The 14439-nt window shown below is 46.6% G+C and overlaps 1 protein-coding gene across 1 annotated transcript; it reads right to left on the reverse strand.

Annotated features, from left to right (window-relative positions):
- Window positions 1-9621: 9621 nt before the first annotated feature.
- LOC147528660 (interleukin-8-like) lies at window positions 9622-10694 on the reverse strand. The gene is made up of 4 exons (XM_086611957.1): window positions 10631-10694; window positions 10243-10369; window positions 10059-10142; window positions 9622-9640 (listed from the first exon to the last, which is right to left on the reverse strand). Exons 1-4 carry the CDS (start codon window positions 10692-10694, stop codon window positions 9622-9624), a joined length of 294 nt encoding a protein of 97 aa, XP_086468083.1.
- Window positions 10695-14439: the final 3745 nt, after the last annotated feature.

Genomic DNA, 14439 nt, shown 5'->3' on the forward strand with positions numbered 1-14439 from the left:
ATTTCATGGAGAAATCTCCATGAAAGCATTCTGCTTCCACAGTCTGCAGCTATGGAGAGCAAAGCAATTTCCCAGCCACCTCTAAATATCTTACAAATGTTTGCAGTTCATTTAAGTTTATTACGATAAAGCACAATGGCTATTAGGGTAATCACTAACAGCTGGAACTTTACATGGAAACCTTCTTTCCAATTCCGCTTTTTACACCAAGAAAAACGCTTGCAAGGGTTACATCCAGTTTTAAGTTGCAACAGGAGGCTGCTATGACTGTGTGCATCTGACTATATATAGGCATTTATCTGGAGCTCCTAGGATATTGTCAAGCTTAACTTTACTCACACTTAGTGTTTTGAGAATTTCAGAGAACTGATGTCAAGAAGTCCTAAGTCCCATGAGGACTTTAAAAAAAAGCTGAGGCTTTTTATGTGTCTTGTTATACTATCATTTCTTGTTGGGCAATATTCTTCCACCCTGAAAATTAGGTGGGAGGCAAAAATCCAGAGTTGCACAAGAAGATATTTCCATTGCTTTTGTAGTAGATAAGCTTGCATCCAAAGAAAAACATATGGTATAGAGTAGGAGGGGAGAATTGTAGCAGTCCTCACTGATCCACAGTTTTCAAAAATAACGTGTAAAATAGGCATCTTTTCCAGGAGGTATGTTGTCTTTCGACTCCTGAGGGAAACTGGTTGTTGTCAGTGTTTTAGACCCAGTCTTTGGTGTGCACCAGGAAGTGAAAGTGAAAATTCTGCCCTGGAGACTTGGGATTTTGCAAATATCTGCTGCTCTGGTCAGGTGAAGCTGGGTGTAGCTCTCTGGAATCCATACTATTCCTGAGATGGACATGTTGCAACAGGACAGTGTGCTGACAGTGATTTCTGATGGACACCATCCTCTGGAGGAAAACCATTATGCGTGCAGATGCCTTCAAGTCTGTTGAGTGGTGGCCAGTGTAGGCAGGACTTTCTCAAGGTTGTGCAGAGGGAGCGGTAATTTCACATCATCTGTTAATGGAAGGAAGGGAATGGTGGGGGAAAGGGAAGAACATGTTTCATGCTGTCCATCCATGGGTGTGTTCTGGCACTGCCAAGGCCAGGGGCAGACGTTGCTTACCTACAGCAGTTCTCTAGTGCTGGTGAAGAAGAAAGTTTTTCAGATGCCTTAGCTTGCTCTGCCCCGGTTCATCGAAACGCAGAGTGCTCTGTTGCTGGGATGCAGTCAGAGACCACCTATCCGTGTGCCAGTTTTCCACAAGAGAGATGAGGAGGATAAAGGATAAATCCAACTTCAACTAGTAGCAGTGGTCTGCAGAGTGAAACACAAGTGACTTTCATAAGGACAGCAACTCTGGAAGAGACTGAAGATCCATCTAGCCCAGCTTCGTGTGCTGGACAGTAGTCAAAAACTTAGTTCTAGGAAAGAAGACAGGAACAGACTGGGTGTGTGGCCGTAGTTTCCCAGAATTGCTCCTGTACTGCCAATGATTTGTGTTGCGTGGACTGCCTGAGCTAGTGAACAGCGTGGATTTTTTTCCATATGTCTGCCCGTTATCCATAGGAGACTCTCGTAAGCTTCTGACATTTCCAACATCCTTTGCGATGACTTGGCTACAAGTTACGGGCTTAGCCACCTTCCTTCTCCTTGCAGCCTGGTGGCTGCAGCCAGGCAGCTGTGTCTGTGCAATCCTGAGGCATTAACACACACAAGATTCATGTGGGTCATTTGGTCTAGTGGCTTTTCAGCAAAAACATTTTCATCTAGCACTGCTCTAAATAGGATGCACTTCCTTCTCCAGGCTCTTGGGAGTGTAACAATATGCTCCCAGGAGAGCCCTATTTGTCACTCTAACCTTAAAATACCAGATTTTGGGCATCTGCCCGTCTTGCTATAAATCAAGAGGACATTCGTCCCTCTGGCATGCCCCTGTCACAGTAAATTCATGTGGAAAAAATGATCTGTATTACACCCCCAATACTTTCAAGCAAACCACTGAAGGGCAAACCAAAAAGTAAATGGCAGGATGCACAAAGACTAGGACATATGTTTTATGTCGTGATTGTTTCTGTATGGCTGTATTTGTCACGATCAGAGAACAATGTCACATACCTGAACACATCAGGATTCGGTGGATGTTGTAACGATGCAGCTGGCACTGATCAGGCAGAGTAATGGGGCCTGTTCTGGTTTATTGTGTCTGCAGAAGGTAGGGGGCGTGTGGTTGGCATGACAGCCACCTCTACTGAATGTTCTGTGCACGGATTAATCCACTTTGTAGCAGAGAAATGGGGCAGAATAGGGAACTGACCCTGTTAACTTTGTAAAAAAGTCCTCTGGATATGTTTCTATGCAATAATACTCAAATCTTAATATGCTTTCATCTCTGAAGTAGGTTCAAAATGCAGAGGGCCTGTTAAGTCTTAGAATTCAGCCAAGATTTGAAGTGACATGCCTGAATATTAGCTCTCACGTCCTTCTTCCAACTTCAGAAAGAACTGGCAGGTGCTGAGCCCTTTGGAAAACATTGGTGTTATTCATAGGACTCAGGTTTGGCCTCTAGGATCGTCCCTCCATCCTCACCTCAGTGTTGTAGGTGCAGGAGGAGCAGAAAGGGTAATAAAGCTGTGGTTCTGAATATGTGCTGTCATGGGTTTAGTTTAAATAATGATTTCCTTATCACTGGCAGCCTGCAACCTGACAATGATTAGTAAATCTCCGCAAGTTCCAAAAAATGCTAAACTTGAATGTCCACATCTAATAGCGCTGTAAAATATTACTTTTTGCAAGTGACACTTTGCTTGTCTCAACAGGGAATTGTGAAGCCAAACTAGAATAGTATAACCAATATTAATAATTGCATTGGTATTACTACAAGTGTGAACACTGGCCTTTTCTTACTTGCAAAGTGGTAAGAATGAACTGGGAAAAGTCATTTGGATTTCAGAGTAAGTGCCCTCAGCAAGTTTTACTACCAAATACTACTCATATCTTAAATTCATAAGCTATGAGCTCATTTACATAGATACTACTGGCTTTAAGGCTGACTTAGACATTGACATGTTTACATCACTTCTGAAAACAACATTTAGTCTAGGAAATGTGTGTTTCAAATCACAATTATCCTTCGTCTTCATTCCCTGATCCATCTCCTTGTTAGGCTGTTTTTTTTTTCTAAATAGGTTTTTAAGATGTGTCAGCTCTGACATTGTTCATTTCAATCATTCTCATTTTTCATCAAACCACATCATTACCAGCAGGGTATGTGTGTGGAGGATACTTGTACTTTTGGCTAAAACAACTCGTCTGTCTTTGAAAAGATGTGACTGAAGCTTTCCATACATAAAAATCTTCCAGAATGAGCATGGGGAGGATTTAATCTCAAAAATAGTTTGTCTAATAGCATTCTTGCAGAAAAGTAGAATTTAGGGAGAGATGACAGTCAAGCTTGATCATAATGTGCTACCCAGTTCCTGCCCAGTAGTCAGTTTAAAGGTACATAATGCCATCCTACCATTGCATGTACTATTATTCATGTGCCACGGAAGGAAAATGTTGCTAATAGTTAAGAGATGATGACTAGTAAATAGGGTGTGCCTTTGGAAAAACCCTGAAATGAAAAAATTGCTGTTGCACAGAAGTAGAGAGAACTGGTATTTTCCATAGTTCAGTAAGCTACTGGTAGTAAATATTAACTAATGAGTTCATCCACGGGGCAAGTACTTGGACATTTGCAGTGATGAGGCAAAGGCATCCACAGGTTGCAGTCACCTGTAGTATGATTCTGTTGACTTCAGCAGAGCAACTTCCAGGTTGAACTGAGTACAAATATGAAGTTTGAGACTATTTTCTAGTGATGTCGGTGTAGCTTTTCACACCTTGTGACAGAGATATGTGACATCGGTTGAGGTGGGACAGAAGGTCATTGGTAAAGTAGACCAATAATTCAGATGATGGGAAAATTCCCAGGAGATTTAAGGAATCTGAAATTACAGTCTTTGCCAGAGCACACCTGCTGAGGAAGAGCTCTAGGGAAGTCTTTCTCGTTAGCACCAGGCACCCACCCTTTAACTACCCAGCTTTCCTTCCCAGGAAAAACGGCTGATAATACAGAAAAGATTGTTGAAGTGCTAAGCTGCAGCTCTGCACGAAACAAAAAGGGCAAGACTTTGCTACAGTGCAGCCCAAAAGCAATCCTTCTGCTGGAAACCTTGTGTGTCAAAGAGAGGAAGAATAAAAATCTGTGACAACTCTTTGATAGAAACGTGCATCCTGTCCTGTGCTTTATTGTAATTCTCAGTAAGAACTGGTTTTACCGTTCCTCCATGCTGGACAGTATGTAGAAGTGCAATGGAAGGGATTTGTCTTCCATTTAGGCTGAAGAATTGGCAAAGAGCACGTTTGCCTGGAAAATTTTCTAATCATATTACCACAATGTTCTATTTTGTTGGCAAGAGAAGATTTTCGTGATGGTAGGAAAGGTTCCTGAATGTGGTAATTTGCTGGGAGGACAACCCTTCAGTAGGAGGAGACCTTGGTCGTAGTTCTGGGGTATTTATGACTTCAGTTTCCCCATCGTTAAGCTGGGGGGGATAATAATTCATCACCTCCTCTAGAGCGGAGACTCCGTTCCTCACTGAAGAAGGCTCTAAAGTTAAGAAAAGTATTTTTTTGCTGTCATCCATCCATGTGGAACTCATTGTTGTACTAATGTGACAGAGTGAAACGTGGCCTGCGGTACACAGTGATCTGAGACTGTTGTTCTTGAAGTGCGTCCTGAGCTTTCTGTCAAAAAAATACAAAACTCTGCCAGACAGCTAAATAACCTGGGTATTGTCACTATATAAGGACATATAAAAATGGCACGATGAAGGATTTGTGCTCTATACACTTATTTCTCCCTCATGAAGTAGTTGGTCTAACAAAGATATTGTCATTACCGAGAAATCTTGTCTTGCCGCCCAAGGGATGTTTGCTCCCTTGTGGCTTGGAATGAAGCGCTGGACAGAAGTGGCTTTTCCACCTCTAAGTGCTGGTATTCAAAATATCAAAATGACTAAAAAAACTTTACATTTCTTTTCTGGTTTTGACTCTGCATATGACTGAAGAATTACATGCATGTTCACCGTTTTGGTTTACTATTGAAAGGAGGGTGCCACAAGCCTCACAGGTGGCTTTTTATCAATATACAATTTTCCTTGCAGTGAATCAGTATATCCCACATAATTTCCTACGTCTGGCATCAGAAGGGTACATTTCCTTCTGACCTATGATGACATGGGTAATAATTTCGAGTGCTAAAACTAATGCTGTAATGAGTCAGGCCAGTGCAGACAGGAGCGGGAAGATTCCACACCCTCAGGAAGCACAGTCTTACTGGGATGAGCAGGGCTGCAGAAGCTCAAATCCCCGTCAGTTCGTCAGTCCTCCCTTACTGTGGATAGTCTTGACATCCCTTCAGAGCAAACAGCAAACCCGTTCACCTCACCCTGTGCTGGTCCTTGTACCTTGATGTGATGATCTCCCAGTTTCCCTTCTTCACTGACCTTCTGCGCAGCTGAATCTGCCGGTGCTCCGTTTGGCTGATGGAAAGCAGAAAGAAATGCTCCTGGCAGTCAGACCCTGGGAAGCACAGAGCATCACAGCAGAGCAGCATCATCACATCTGCTCAAGAGAAGACAAGGAGATTCCCAAAGACTGTGCCAGGGCTTCACTGCAGGTGTGTGTAATGATACCAGTGTCCTGTTAGCCAGTTGTCCAGCCTGGAGGTTGGCCACATCCAGCTCTGTTCTGGCTCAGGAGAGACTGCAGATGTGTGTCATCCCTATGTCATAGGAGCAGGGCGCAGTAGGAGCAAGCATCCATATGGTGCTGAGGCTTGCTTCCAGACCCCTAAACTTGGCATGCTTTCTGCCCACAAAATACTTTTTGGACTTTCCCAGAAGAGTTTGGTTTCTTTTTTACCCTCACGCATCTCAGGAAATAGCTGTAACAGATGGCTGTTGATTAGAAATAGATTGATTCAAACTAAGCTGAATATTCCGTGATTTCATCTTGGGGCCTGTTATCATAAAAGCAGTCTGAAAAGTGATAGTGATGCAACATGCCACACAGTTATTGCAGGCTACCACTACTCAGGCCCTGGTTGTAATATCATTTTTCTCAGAATGTTTAAGGGACAAGTTCACCAAAATTGGTGAACCTCCTCTAGCAGAACAATAATGGAAGACAAGAAATAGGCCCACTCTGATGGTCCGTGAATATATTTTTCTTGACCTGCTGCCTCAAGACAGTGCCAGTATGGAAATCCTCTATTCCTTGAAAACGTTCTGTTTAGCTAAACCATGTTGCAGAAAAGTTGTAATACAAAGGAACATAAATTTAATTTTCTTGCCAGGAAAATTGCCCATAAAAGACGGAATCAGGAGGGATGTTACAGTCTTGCTATCCATGACTGTTCTCTGTGCCTTCTTATGGTGAACGGAGAACAAACTCCTCCGTGTCTTCAGTCTGACACTGGTACACGCCAGGATTTACTTCTTTACGTACGTACAGATAGAATTACTCTCACTCCTGCCTTTTGCCACAACCAGAACAAGCAGTGGGAAAATCTGAGGGGAAGCAGCTTGTGCTAACACACCTGAAACTGAGCAGTAGGTTGGAGCCACTGTGCTTGCTGTGATTCCTTCTTAATTCCAAGAAAACAGTAAAATACTAGGAAAGAATGAGTGATCACCCCCTGCTGGAATTACCTTTCCCCTTCTCACTGCCTTCTTTTGGCAGTTTCAGGCTGTTCTTTGTGCGTTGCTGATTAAACTAGTAATTCATCACTTTCAACTGCTTTAGACAGATATACACAATGGCACGTTGTAAGATCCTCATTCCACAGTTTACCTAAGTCTGGTGGAGTTAATTTCTAACCCATAGGATTTCAACATCAAGATTATTTTCACGACTGAGGTTATTTCATAAAATGATGGAAAACTTTAGGGGTTTTTGTGGAGCAAATGGTTCACAGTAGAAAAGTATCTTTGGTTAATCCAAAAACAGGGATAAAGATCTATGCATATCTGTAACTATTTTTTTCTTAAAAGTTACGAACATTTCCTGCAAAATAGCCTTTCAGCTTTGGTCCATGTGTTTATTTGCACAGAGCTTGACTTCATTCCTTTATGTGGAGGCACATGTGTTTGCATTCTCAGCAGGCAGCAACCGCAGGGCTGCCCTGCTGTGTCTGAACACTTCTGTGACATTGTAATGCTTGTGCTTTTGTAATCAGTGCAGGAACCTGCATCTCCTGGTCGGGTATCTTCAGCCCCAATGCGCTTGTTACCACCACCTGAAATCATCTCAAACTTATCCTAAGAGGAAAACAACTAGGGTGCAAGGCAATGCATAAATTCTGGGACCAGCAAGGGCTTCGTGCTCTGAAACCAGCAGAGGAGTATCCCGTGGAATTCCTCAATGAACACGAAAAGCCCCTGCAAAACCAACGAGGTTGGGCTCTGGGCATATATTGACAAACAGAATCAATGGGACGGTCAGGAGGGTGGATGGTTTCAGCGTAATAACAGGATCCACTGGAAATGGGAACTGTGTAGTCCTGTCTTGGAAAGAGGCATCCATTTGGGAGGTTTAGATTGGGTATTAGGAAAAATTTCTTCACCAAAAGTGTGGTTGCTTTACCCAGGGGCTGCAGCCACAGCTGCCCCGCTCCTTTCCAGGGACGTCCCTGCGGCAGCGCCCGGCGCGCTGCCCCCGGCAGGTACCTGTTGAGGATCCTGGAGAGAAAAGTTATTTCATACATTAAGAAGTTTTCACAATTCACTAAGAATTTTCTCTATGACCACAACTCGAAAACGTAACATCCAGTTACTTGCTTGGCATCGAGGAAGAAATAAGGAGCAAGGACAATCCTCGTTCGAGTGAATTTGCTTTCCAGTGATTTCTCTCCAAGAGAAGCTGGACTGGGGTGTGAGGATGAGCCGGCTTTCTCCGGGTGCCACAGGAGAACACTGTATGACTCTCAGTCGTGCCAACAAGGCCAGGAGAGGCTTATACCCTCCGATAAGGTTCCGTCGAATTCGATGAGCAAACAGCAATTGACTTCTCTGTCACTATAGAAGTGCACCTGCACTCTGCACCCAGTGACTGAAGGCATTGTTTGCACTGGAAACATGCCCAGAAAAAGAATCTAGAGATGGAGATTCTTTGCTTTACAAGGTGCCAGGGCTCCTTGCTACAGCTAGGACCCCAATGATTTCTTTTTCGGGAAACCAGTTTACTGTTTCCACGTGTAAACTGTCACGGTTTCTTACCGCAGCCGTCACTGTTGCTCCTTCCTACCCAGCAAAACCTGTTACCTTGGAGCGCGGCCCCACTGGAAGTTAAACCAGAACACCAGTTCCTCCTGGCTGCAGGGGCTTACTGGGATTCAGTGTATCCATCCTGGGGTTAGTTTCTCTTCCCATGGGCAGCTCTGGGTGTAAATGTCACACCTCTGAATCCAAACGCACGTTGGCTGAGTGCAAAGTGTCCCCGACACTTCAGAGAGAGCTGGGCCAACCCACGCAGGTACCCAGGGCCATCAGAACATGGAACTGACTGAAAAATCCAGTGTCTTTTTCAACAAGAAAATATTTTTATTGCATTGTATTTCATTACCTTATCATTTCCTGATAAATCCACCTTTTACATAAAGATGTTTTTTCTAAAGCAGAACAAGGAAAATTTCTTATTCTAGACGAATTGACAGTATGCCATACGAGTAGACATAAAATATCTAAGCCTCTTCAGAACGTTTACTGTTCCTTTACCTCTTGCGTATAAATACCAAATAATTACATGTAAACTCATTTAAAACCAAAAAAAACCCCACCCATCCAACCCCAACATCATCTTGTTAGAAACCAAAACATCCTTGGCCTGAAACCGCGCATTGAAATTCTTAAACTGTCCTAAGTATTGAGTAGGGACTTCAGGAGCAAGCTCTCTGTAATTTCGTTGTGCGGTGCCTGGTGCCAAAAGATCCGCGGCGTTCTGCGGTAAATTCTAGTAAGTTATAGCGGGAAAAAAAAAGATTTGGAAAAATGGTCTGAGCTCACTGAGGCACCCGAGGCAGCAGATCGAGCACGGCAGCACAGAGCTGCGCTTGCTTTGACCACTCGTTATTCCCAGGTAATCCTGAACGGGCACTCAGAGTGCCAGGCAGCACCAGGCTTAGTTTATTCCAAGGGAAGGATTACCGGATTACCCACTGTCAGCAGCAGCACTACCCGTTCAAACCTCCGAGTATCAGACTATCTGCAGACGTTGGCCCAGCGCTCTGCACAGCGGGCTCATCTTATTGAGCATCAGTGCTACTCGTGAGAACTTGGTGGCAGGTGGTATCTGGAGAGACGGAGCTTGCACGGAGGTGGGGCTGCTCGGATTTGAGAACTGCAGCAAGGTCACCGAGAGGCGCGTCAGCCGGATTCTGTCACCTCAACTCAGTCAATAAATACATACGTAGGAATAAGCAGTAATAAATACGAGGGGAGAGGAGAGTCAGGCTGTTATCTTCTTCCACATCCATTTCCCAGTGTCTTCTGGCACACAGAGGGAGCTCCACCTGGAGATGTTCTCCCCTCAGAGCTGGTTATGTGAACTGCAAGAGGCAGAATTCAAATTATCAAGTCAGTCAGGAAACCTTTCCTCATGCCTCAGATAGTAAGGCCCATCGGAGATGTGTCTTCTGGAAAAGATGCCTGATGGTGATGGTGTTCCACCCTGGCCCGCTACTGCGGCTCGATTTGCATTTAACCAGGCGTCTGCTGCGGATGCTCTATCTGACCCGCAGGGTTTTCTCTTCCCAACAAAGAAAGCCACTTCTTGGACAAATTTGTGGCTTAACTAAACAGATTTCCCCATAGAACTCAACGGCAGAAGGTGGCTTGTTACTCCCACCATGCCCATGCTGGTCCCAAACCCAGCCCAAAGTCGAGCGTGGGCCCCCGAAGGGCTCAGGTCAGCACGTGCCCATCCCTGTATGGAAAGCAGCACCTCTGCGGGCCCGCGGCACGTACCTCTTGAGGATCCTGGTGACCAAGAGCTTCACCCAGGGCGCGGAGGGGCTCAGGCAGAGCGTCTGTCCCTGCTTCGTCGTGGCTCTGCGGGGCGAGGGGGGGTGAGCATGGGGCCAGGGTGTGGAGCGGGGCCGGAGTGAGCCCGTGGCTGGGGTCAGGGTGCGGAGCGGGGCCGGGCACTTACATGACCTCGGGCACGGCGCAGTGCGGCCCCTCGGCGACGAACTCGACGCGGGCCAAGCGCCGCGGCGGGATCACCTCGGCCACGCTCCGCACGCAGCGGCAGCGCAGCTCCCCGGCCAGTGGTGCACCTGTATGGTGGGAGGCGCTGCCTGAGCCCCGGCTGCGGGGCCCCGTGGTGCCCCCACCCCATCCCATCCCATCCCATCCCATCCCACCCCACCCCACCCCACCCCATTCCATCCCATCCTACCCCACCCCATCCCATCCCATCCCATCCCATCCCATCCCATCCCATCCCATCCCATCCCATCCCATCCCACCCCATGCATCCCTGCCAGGACCCATTGGCGGCCGGCTGGGTGCCCCCCACTCAGCCCGCAGCTACTTACCCCGGCAGAGAGCGGCAGCCAGGAGGAGGAGGAAGAGGAGGAGGAGGCGGAGGTGCGGGCTCATGGCTGGTGCCGGCTTGGAGGTGCTGCGGGAGCTGTGCAGCCCCGTTGTCCGCCGGTGCTTTTATCCCCCGCCGGGAGCTGTTGGGCCGGCGAAACGTGATTCACACGCCGTCACGCAGCTTTCCCTCCTCCCTGCACATCCTCGGGCGGCCGCTGCTCGCCCTCTTCCCTGTCGGTGACCCGCCCGATTGGCACGGCACGGCACGGCATGGCATGTTCACTGCAAGGTGTGTGAACGGCTGCGGGGTCGGGTTCTGTGCCCTGCCAGTCTCTCTGCCCCACTGCTTCTGGCCGGAGGGGTCTGTTCGGTCCAGTCCAACCGGGCAGCCCAGCAGTGCCAGGGAGCCGGCGGTGGGAACGCATACAGGAACGCACTGTCAGTTAGACATTAGAATTTGGAGGTTAAATTTAGCCCAGCCCAAGTTTTCTTGGAGTTTGTGAGCCTTAAAACACCAGTGGAAACATAAATTCCATAAATTCCTTTGTCTTCTGCGTCTAGAGATAAGTTCCCCTTTAATTTAGCACCTGGGTTTCTCTGCCAAGCACGCAGGAATTACGTTGTGGGTGTAGCTGTTAGCTGAAAAGCAGAGAGCCCTGCATGTTACGGAAAGCAGTGGTGACAGGGGCCCTCTCCAGCCCACTGGAAAGATCGCAAGGCTTCAGATCTGCCAGAGGATCCAGGGATGCCTCTGAGCAGCAGGTGCAGTGCAGAGGTGCCACAGCCATCCCACTCTTTCTTCCCAGTCTTTGGAGATCATGCATGGCTTTATTTTAGTCCTCCAGCTTTTCTTGGGGCTGCTGTTGTGCTTTCTGGGGCAGTGAAGAGATTGTGTTAATTTTTTTTTCCTTGGTCTGGGCAGCAAAAGAACGGATTTGACATTAGGCAATGGACACCTCAATTCTTTTAACTCAGGCAGGGGGAGATGCCAACACAGCCTGATTTATTAGTGCAGTGTCTGCAAGCCTGTAAATCAGCTCTCTGCTTAATTGCAAAATATTCCCAGGAAGAGGGAAGCTGAGAACAGAAATCACTTTTTGTTCACAGTCTGTCAGGTATTTCCCTGCATGCTGACCGGCTTGGCTGTCCTGCCGTTCATGAAAGGCCTTTCTGCTCCTGGAGCTGGCTGTGACCTCACGGATGTGGGCATTGCCAACGCAGCCCCTGTGGCTCCAGGTCCAGCAGATCTGTAAGCCTCGGGGCACTTGACACTTTCTCCCTTTTGCCACCCCGCATCTGATTCCTACCTGTGTGTAACTACTCCTGCCTTGCTCCTGAGTTTTCTGAAAGAACTACAGGTTGTAGCTCAATAGGTAAGCACCAAATATCCAGCGGGAGCTGGGATGCTCGTCCTTGCTCCACAATACCAAAACTCAGCTACAGCTCTGCCCATTATTGTGGAATTTCCTTAGAAGGTGCCAAGAGAAAAATGACATTTTCATGCTGAGAATCCCGTTTCTCTGATGCAAAAATATTCAGAGTAGAACCTGCAGTGATATGTGGAGGGTGTCCCTGCCCATGGCAGGGGGGTTGGAACTAAATGATCTTTGAGGTCCCTTCCATCCCAAACCATTCCATGATTCTATGATTCTATGATTCTATGATATGCGAGGTGTGCCAGATGCAAAGGGATCGTAAAGACATGGACTAGCTTTAAAACGTAAGGAATGTAGTCTCTGTCAACTGTTTTCTGACTTTTTTCTCCCCATATTTCAGGTTCCCCCCACCTCTCCGCCCCCTGTACGAACTAACATTTTCTGGCTTGTGGCAGTTTATAAGACATGGCATTATGTGCTGGCTTTTGTTTATTTGGGAAAATCTCTCCTGTGCTGTCAGTTTGTTTTTCTTTCTGAGGCGGTGTTCTGTGCAAACAGGCTTTGTGCTTGGGAAGGCGCCGGCGCGATAGCAGCCTTGATCTTGGATTTCAGGGCGAAGACGTCGCTGCATGAAGTCCTCGTCGCGCTGACGTCAGTGGCAACTTAGATGAAGTGGCTTTTCATCACTGACGTCAGTTGTCACTTTAAGTAGACCAGGTATAGGAGAGCAGTTGGGGCCGACCTGCGTTTTCCCCTTTTTTTTTAGCAATTCATCCCGGGCAGCAGCGTCTGAGCTCTTAGAACATTGCTACGGGTGGTACGTTAAGGGCCCATCTCCTGGAGGAAAAGGATGTCTCTGCCTCATGTCACGTAGAAATCTGCATTAACCCAGCATATTTCATTGGAGTAACTATTTCAGGCTTACCCAAATGTCTCGGCAGGAATTTATGTCCAGGAATAGGCTGAGCTGAATGAAATATAGAGCAATATCGATGATGACGTTAGTTTGGCAGTTAAACATGCAAGTGGTGAAACAGCAGTGACAAACTCCCCGTGCAGTGACAAACTCCTCAATGAGCCTTCTGTCCCATGGGTTTCAAACTGTCAACTCCAGCAACAGGAATGTAACCTACATCAAACATGTTTCTAAAACATCTGGAAAGCCGCTTCCTACTCTTCCTTGTCTCCAGGGGGAGATTTCATAACAAATAATCAAGAGGGCCTTAAAAAATCAAGCTACCTTCAAGTAAATCTATGCTTCTTCTGGACGGGAAAACTCTCCATCTTTTTAGTAGAACAGTCATGTTCAAAATCTGGAGGACAGGTGTTTGTGGGATTTGGGAATTAATCTATTCAGGGCTCATAAAATCAATAAGCCAACGTGCCCGTGTTCTCCCGGGCCTCGCACCGCCTCCGTGTGCCCACAGACCTTTTCAGAGCAATCTGGTTTATTATTCTTCGAGTAGGAAAAATCCATCCCCGTACATTCATCTGCCACTGCCTGGTCTTGCTGTGGATTCTGACATGATTCAGCATTAATTCAGCAGATAAGCTGCTAAGGTTTATTGCTTTGCAAGCGAGATCTGAGCATCGAGTGGCTCATAACCATGAAATAACGATGTGCCGGGAAGCAGAAACTCGCTGCAGAAAGAGGTGAAGAAGCTCTGCGGTTGCTTCACCATGCCAAAAAGGAAATACTCTTCAATCAGCAAATGTGGCTTGTTGACAAATGTGTAACATCTGCAGTGCTTATGAAGACGCTTATTTGCTCAGTCATTTTCCTGTGATGTAATTAACCATTTTGTTTGACGTTCACGAGAACGTTGATAGATGGGCTAGAATGTCTTCATTCTCTGACATAGCAAACTCCTCAAAAGCTGGCCTGACCTTTAGCCTAGACTGGAGTTTTGGGAAAGTTTTGTGCAAAAATCCGCCGTCTCAACAAAGCAAGAGGAAACTGGAATTGTACAAAGACTCAAAGAAATGTCTCACGTGCCCAGGAGCATTGCTCAGTCGCTTCCCTTTAAGCTCTACTGGGCTGGCCCTAGACATCTGGCTCCGCCAGGGTGTGCATCAAGCAGTATAATCGGGACCACGTTTTAGAAAAAAAAGGGAATAAAATTCAGATGAGCATCGTTGGATCTGGCTCTGTCGCTGTGAAACAAGAACACCTTGTACTGGTTGTGCCGGTACTCGGAATATCCTGCAGCTTCTCCTTTGCATTGGAGCCAATGCAATACGCTTTAATGGAGGCTGTGACTGGGAGCCAGCCGAAATTATGAATATGTGATCCACGCCATCACTTTTAGATAGACTCTCAACAAAGTCAAGAGGAAAATAACTCAGGATCATCCCAAAGGAATGAACTTTTTCAAGGGTTAGCTGAATTTTGGAAATGGATCAGCCCAACCTCCTGGCCAGACTTTTCCAGC

The sequence above is a fragment of the Tauraco erythrolophus genome, chromosome 5, assembly GCF_009769465.1.
Source record: "Tauraco erythrolophus isolate bTauEry1 chromosome 5, bTauEry1.pri, whole genome shotgun sequence".
Taxonomy (NCBI): Eukaryota; Metazoa; Chordata; class Aves; order Musophagiformes; family Musophagidae; genus Tauraco; species Tauraco erythrolophus.

What these genes read in the sequence shown, in the direction of transcription:
- LOC147528660 (XM_086611957.1), bottom strand. Translation starts at nt 10,694, where the DNA reads ATGAGCCCGCACCTCCGCCTCCTCCTCCTCTTCCTCCTCCTCCTGGCT. An exon ending in GGCTGCCGCTCTCTGCCGGG is followed by an intron (nt 10,370 to 10,630) that starts GTAAGTAGCTGC and finishes CCCACCATACAG; the next exon opens with GTGCACCACTGGCCGGGGAG. An exon ending in TGCGCCGTGCCCGAGGTCAT is followed by an intron (nt 10,143 to 10,242) that starts GTAAGTGCCCGG and finishes CTCGCCCCGCAG; the next exon opens with AGCCACGACGAAGCAGGGAC.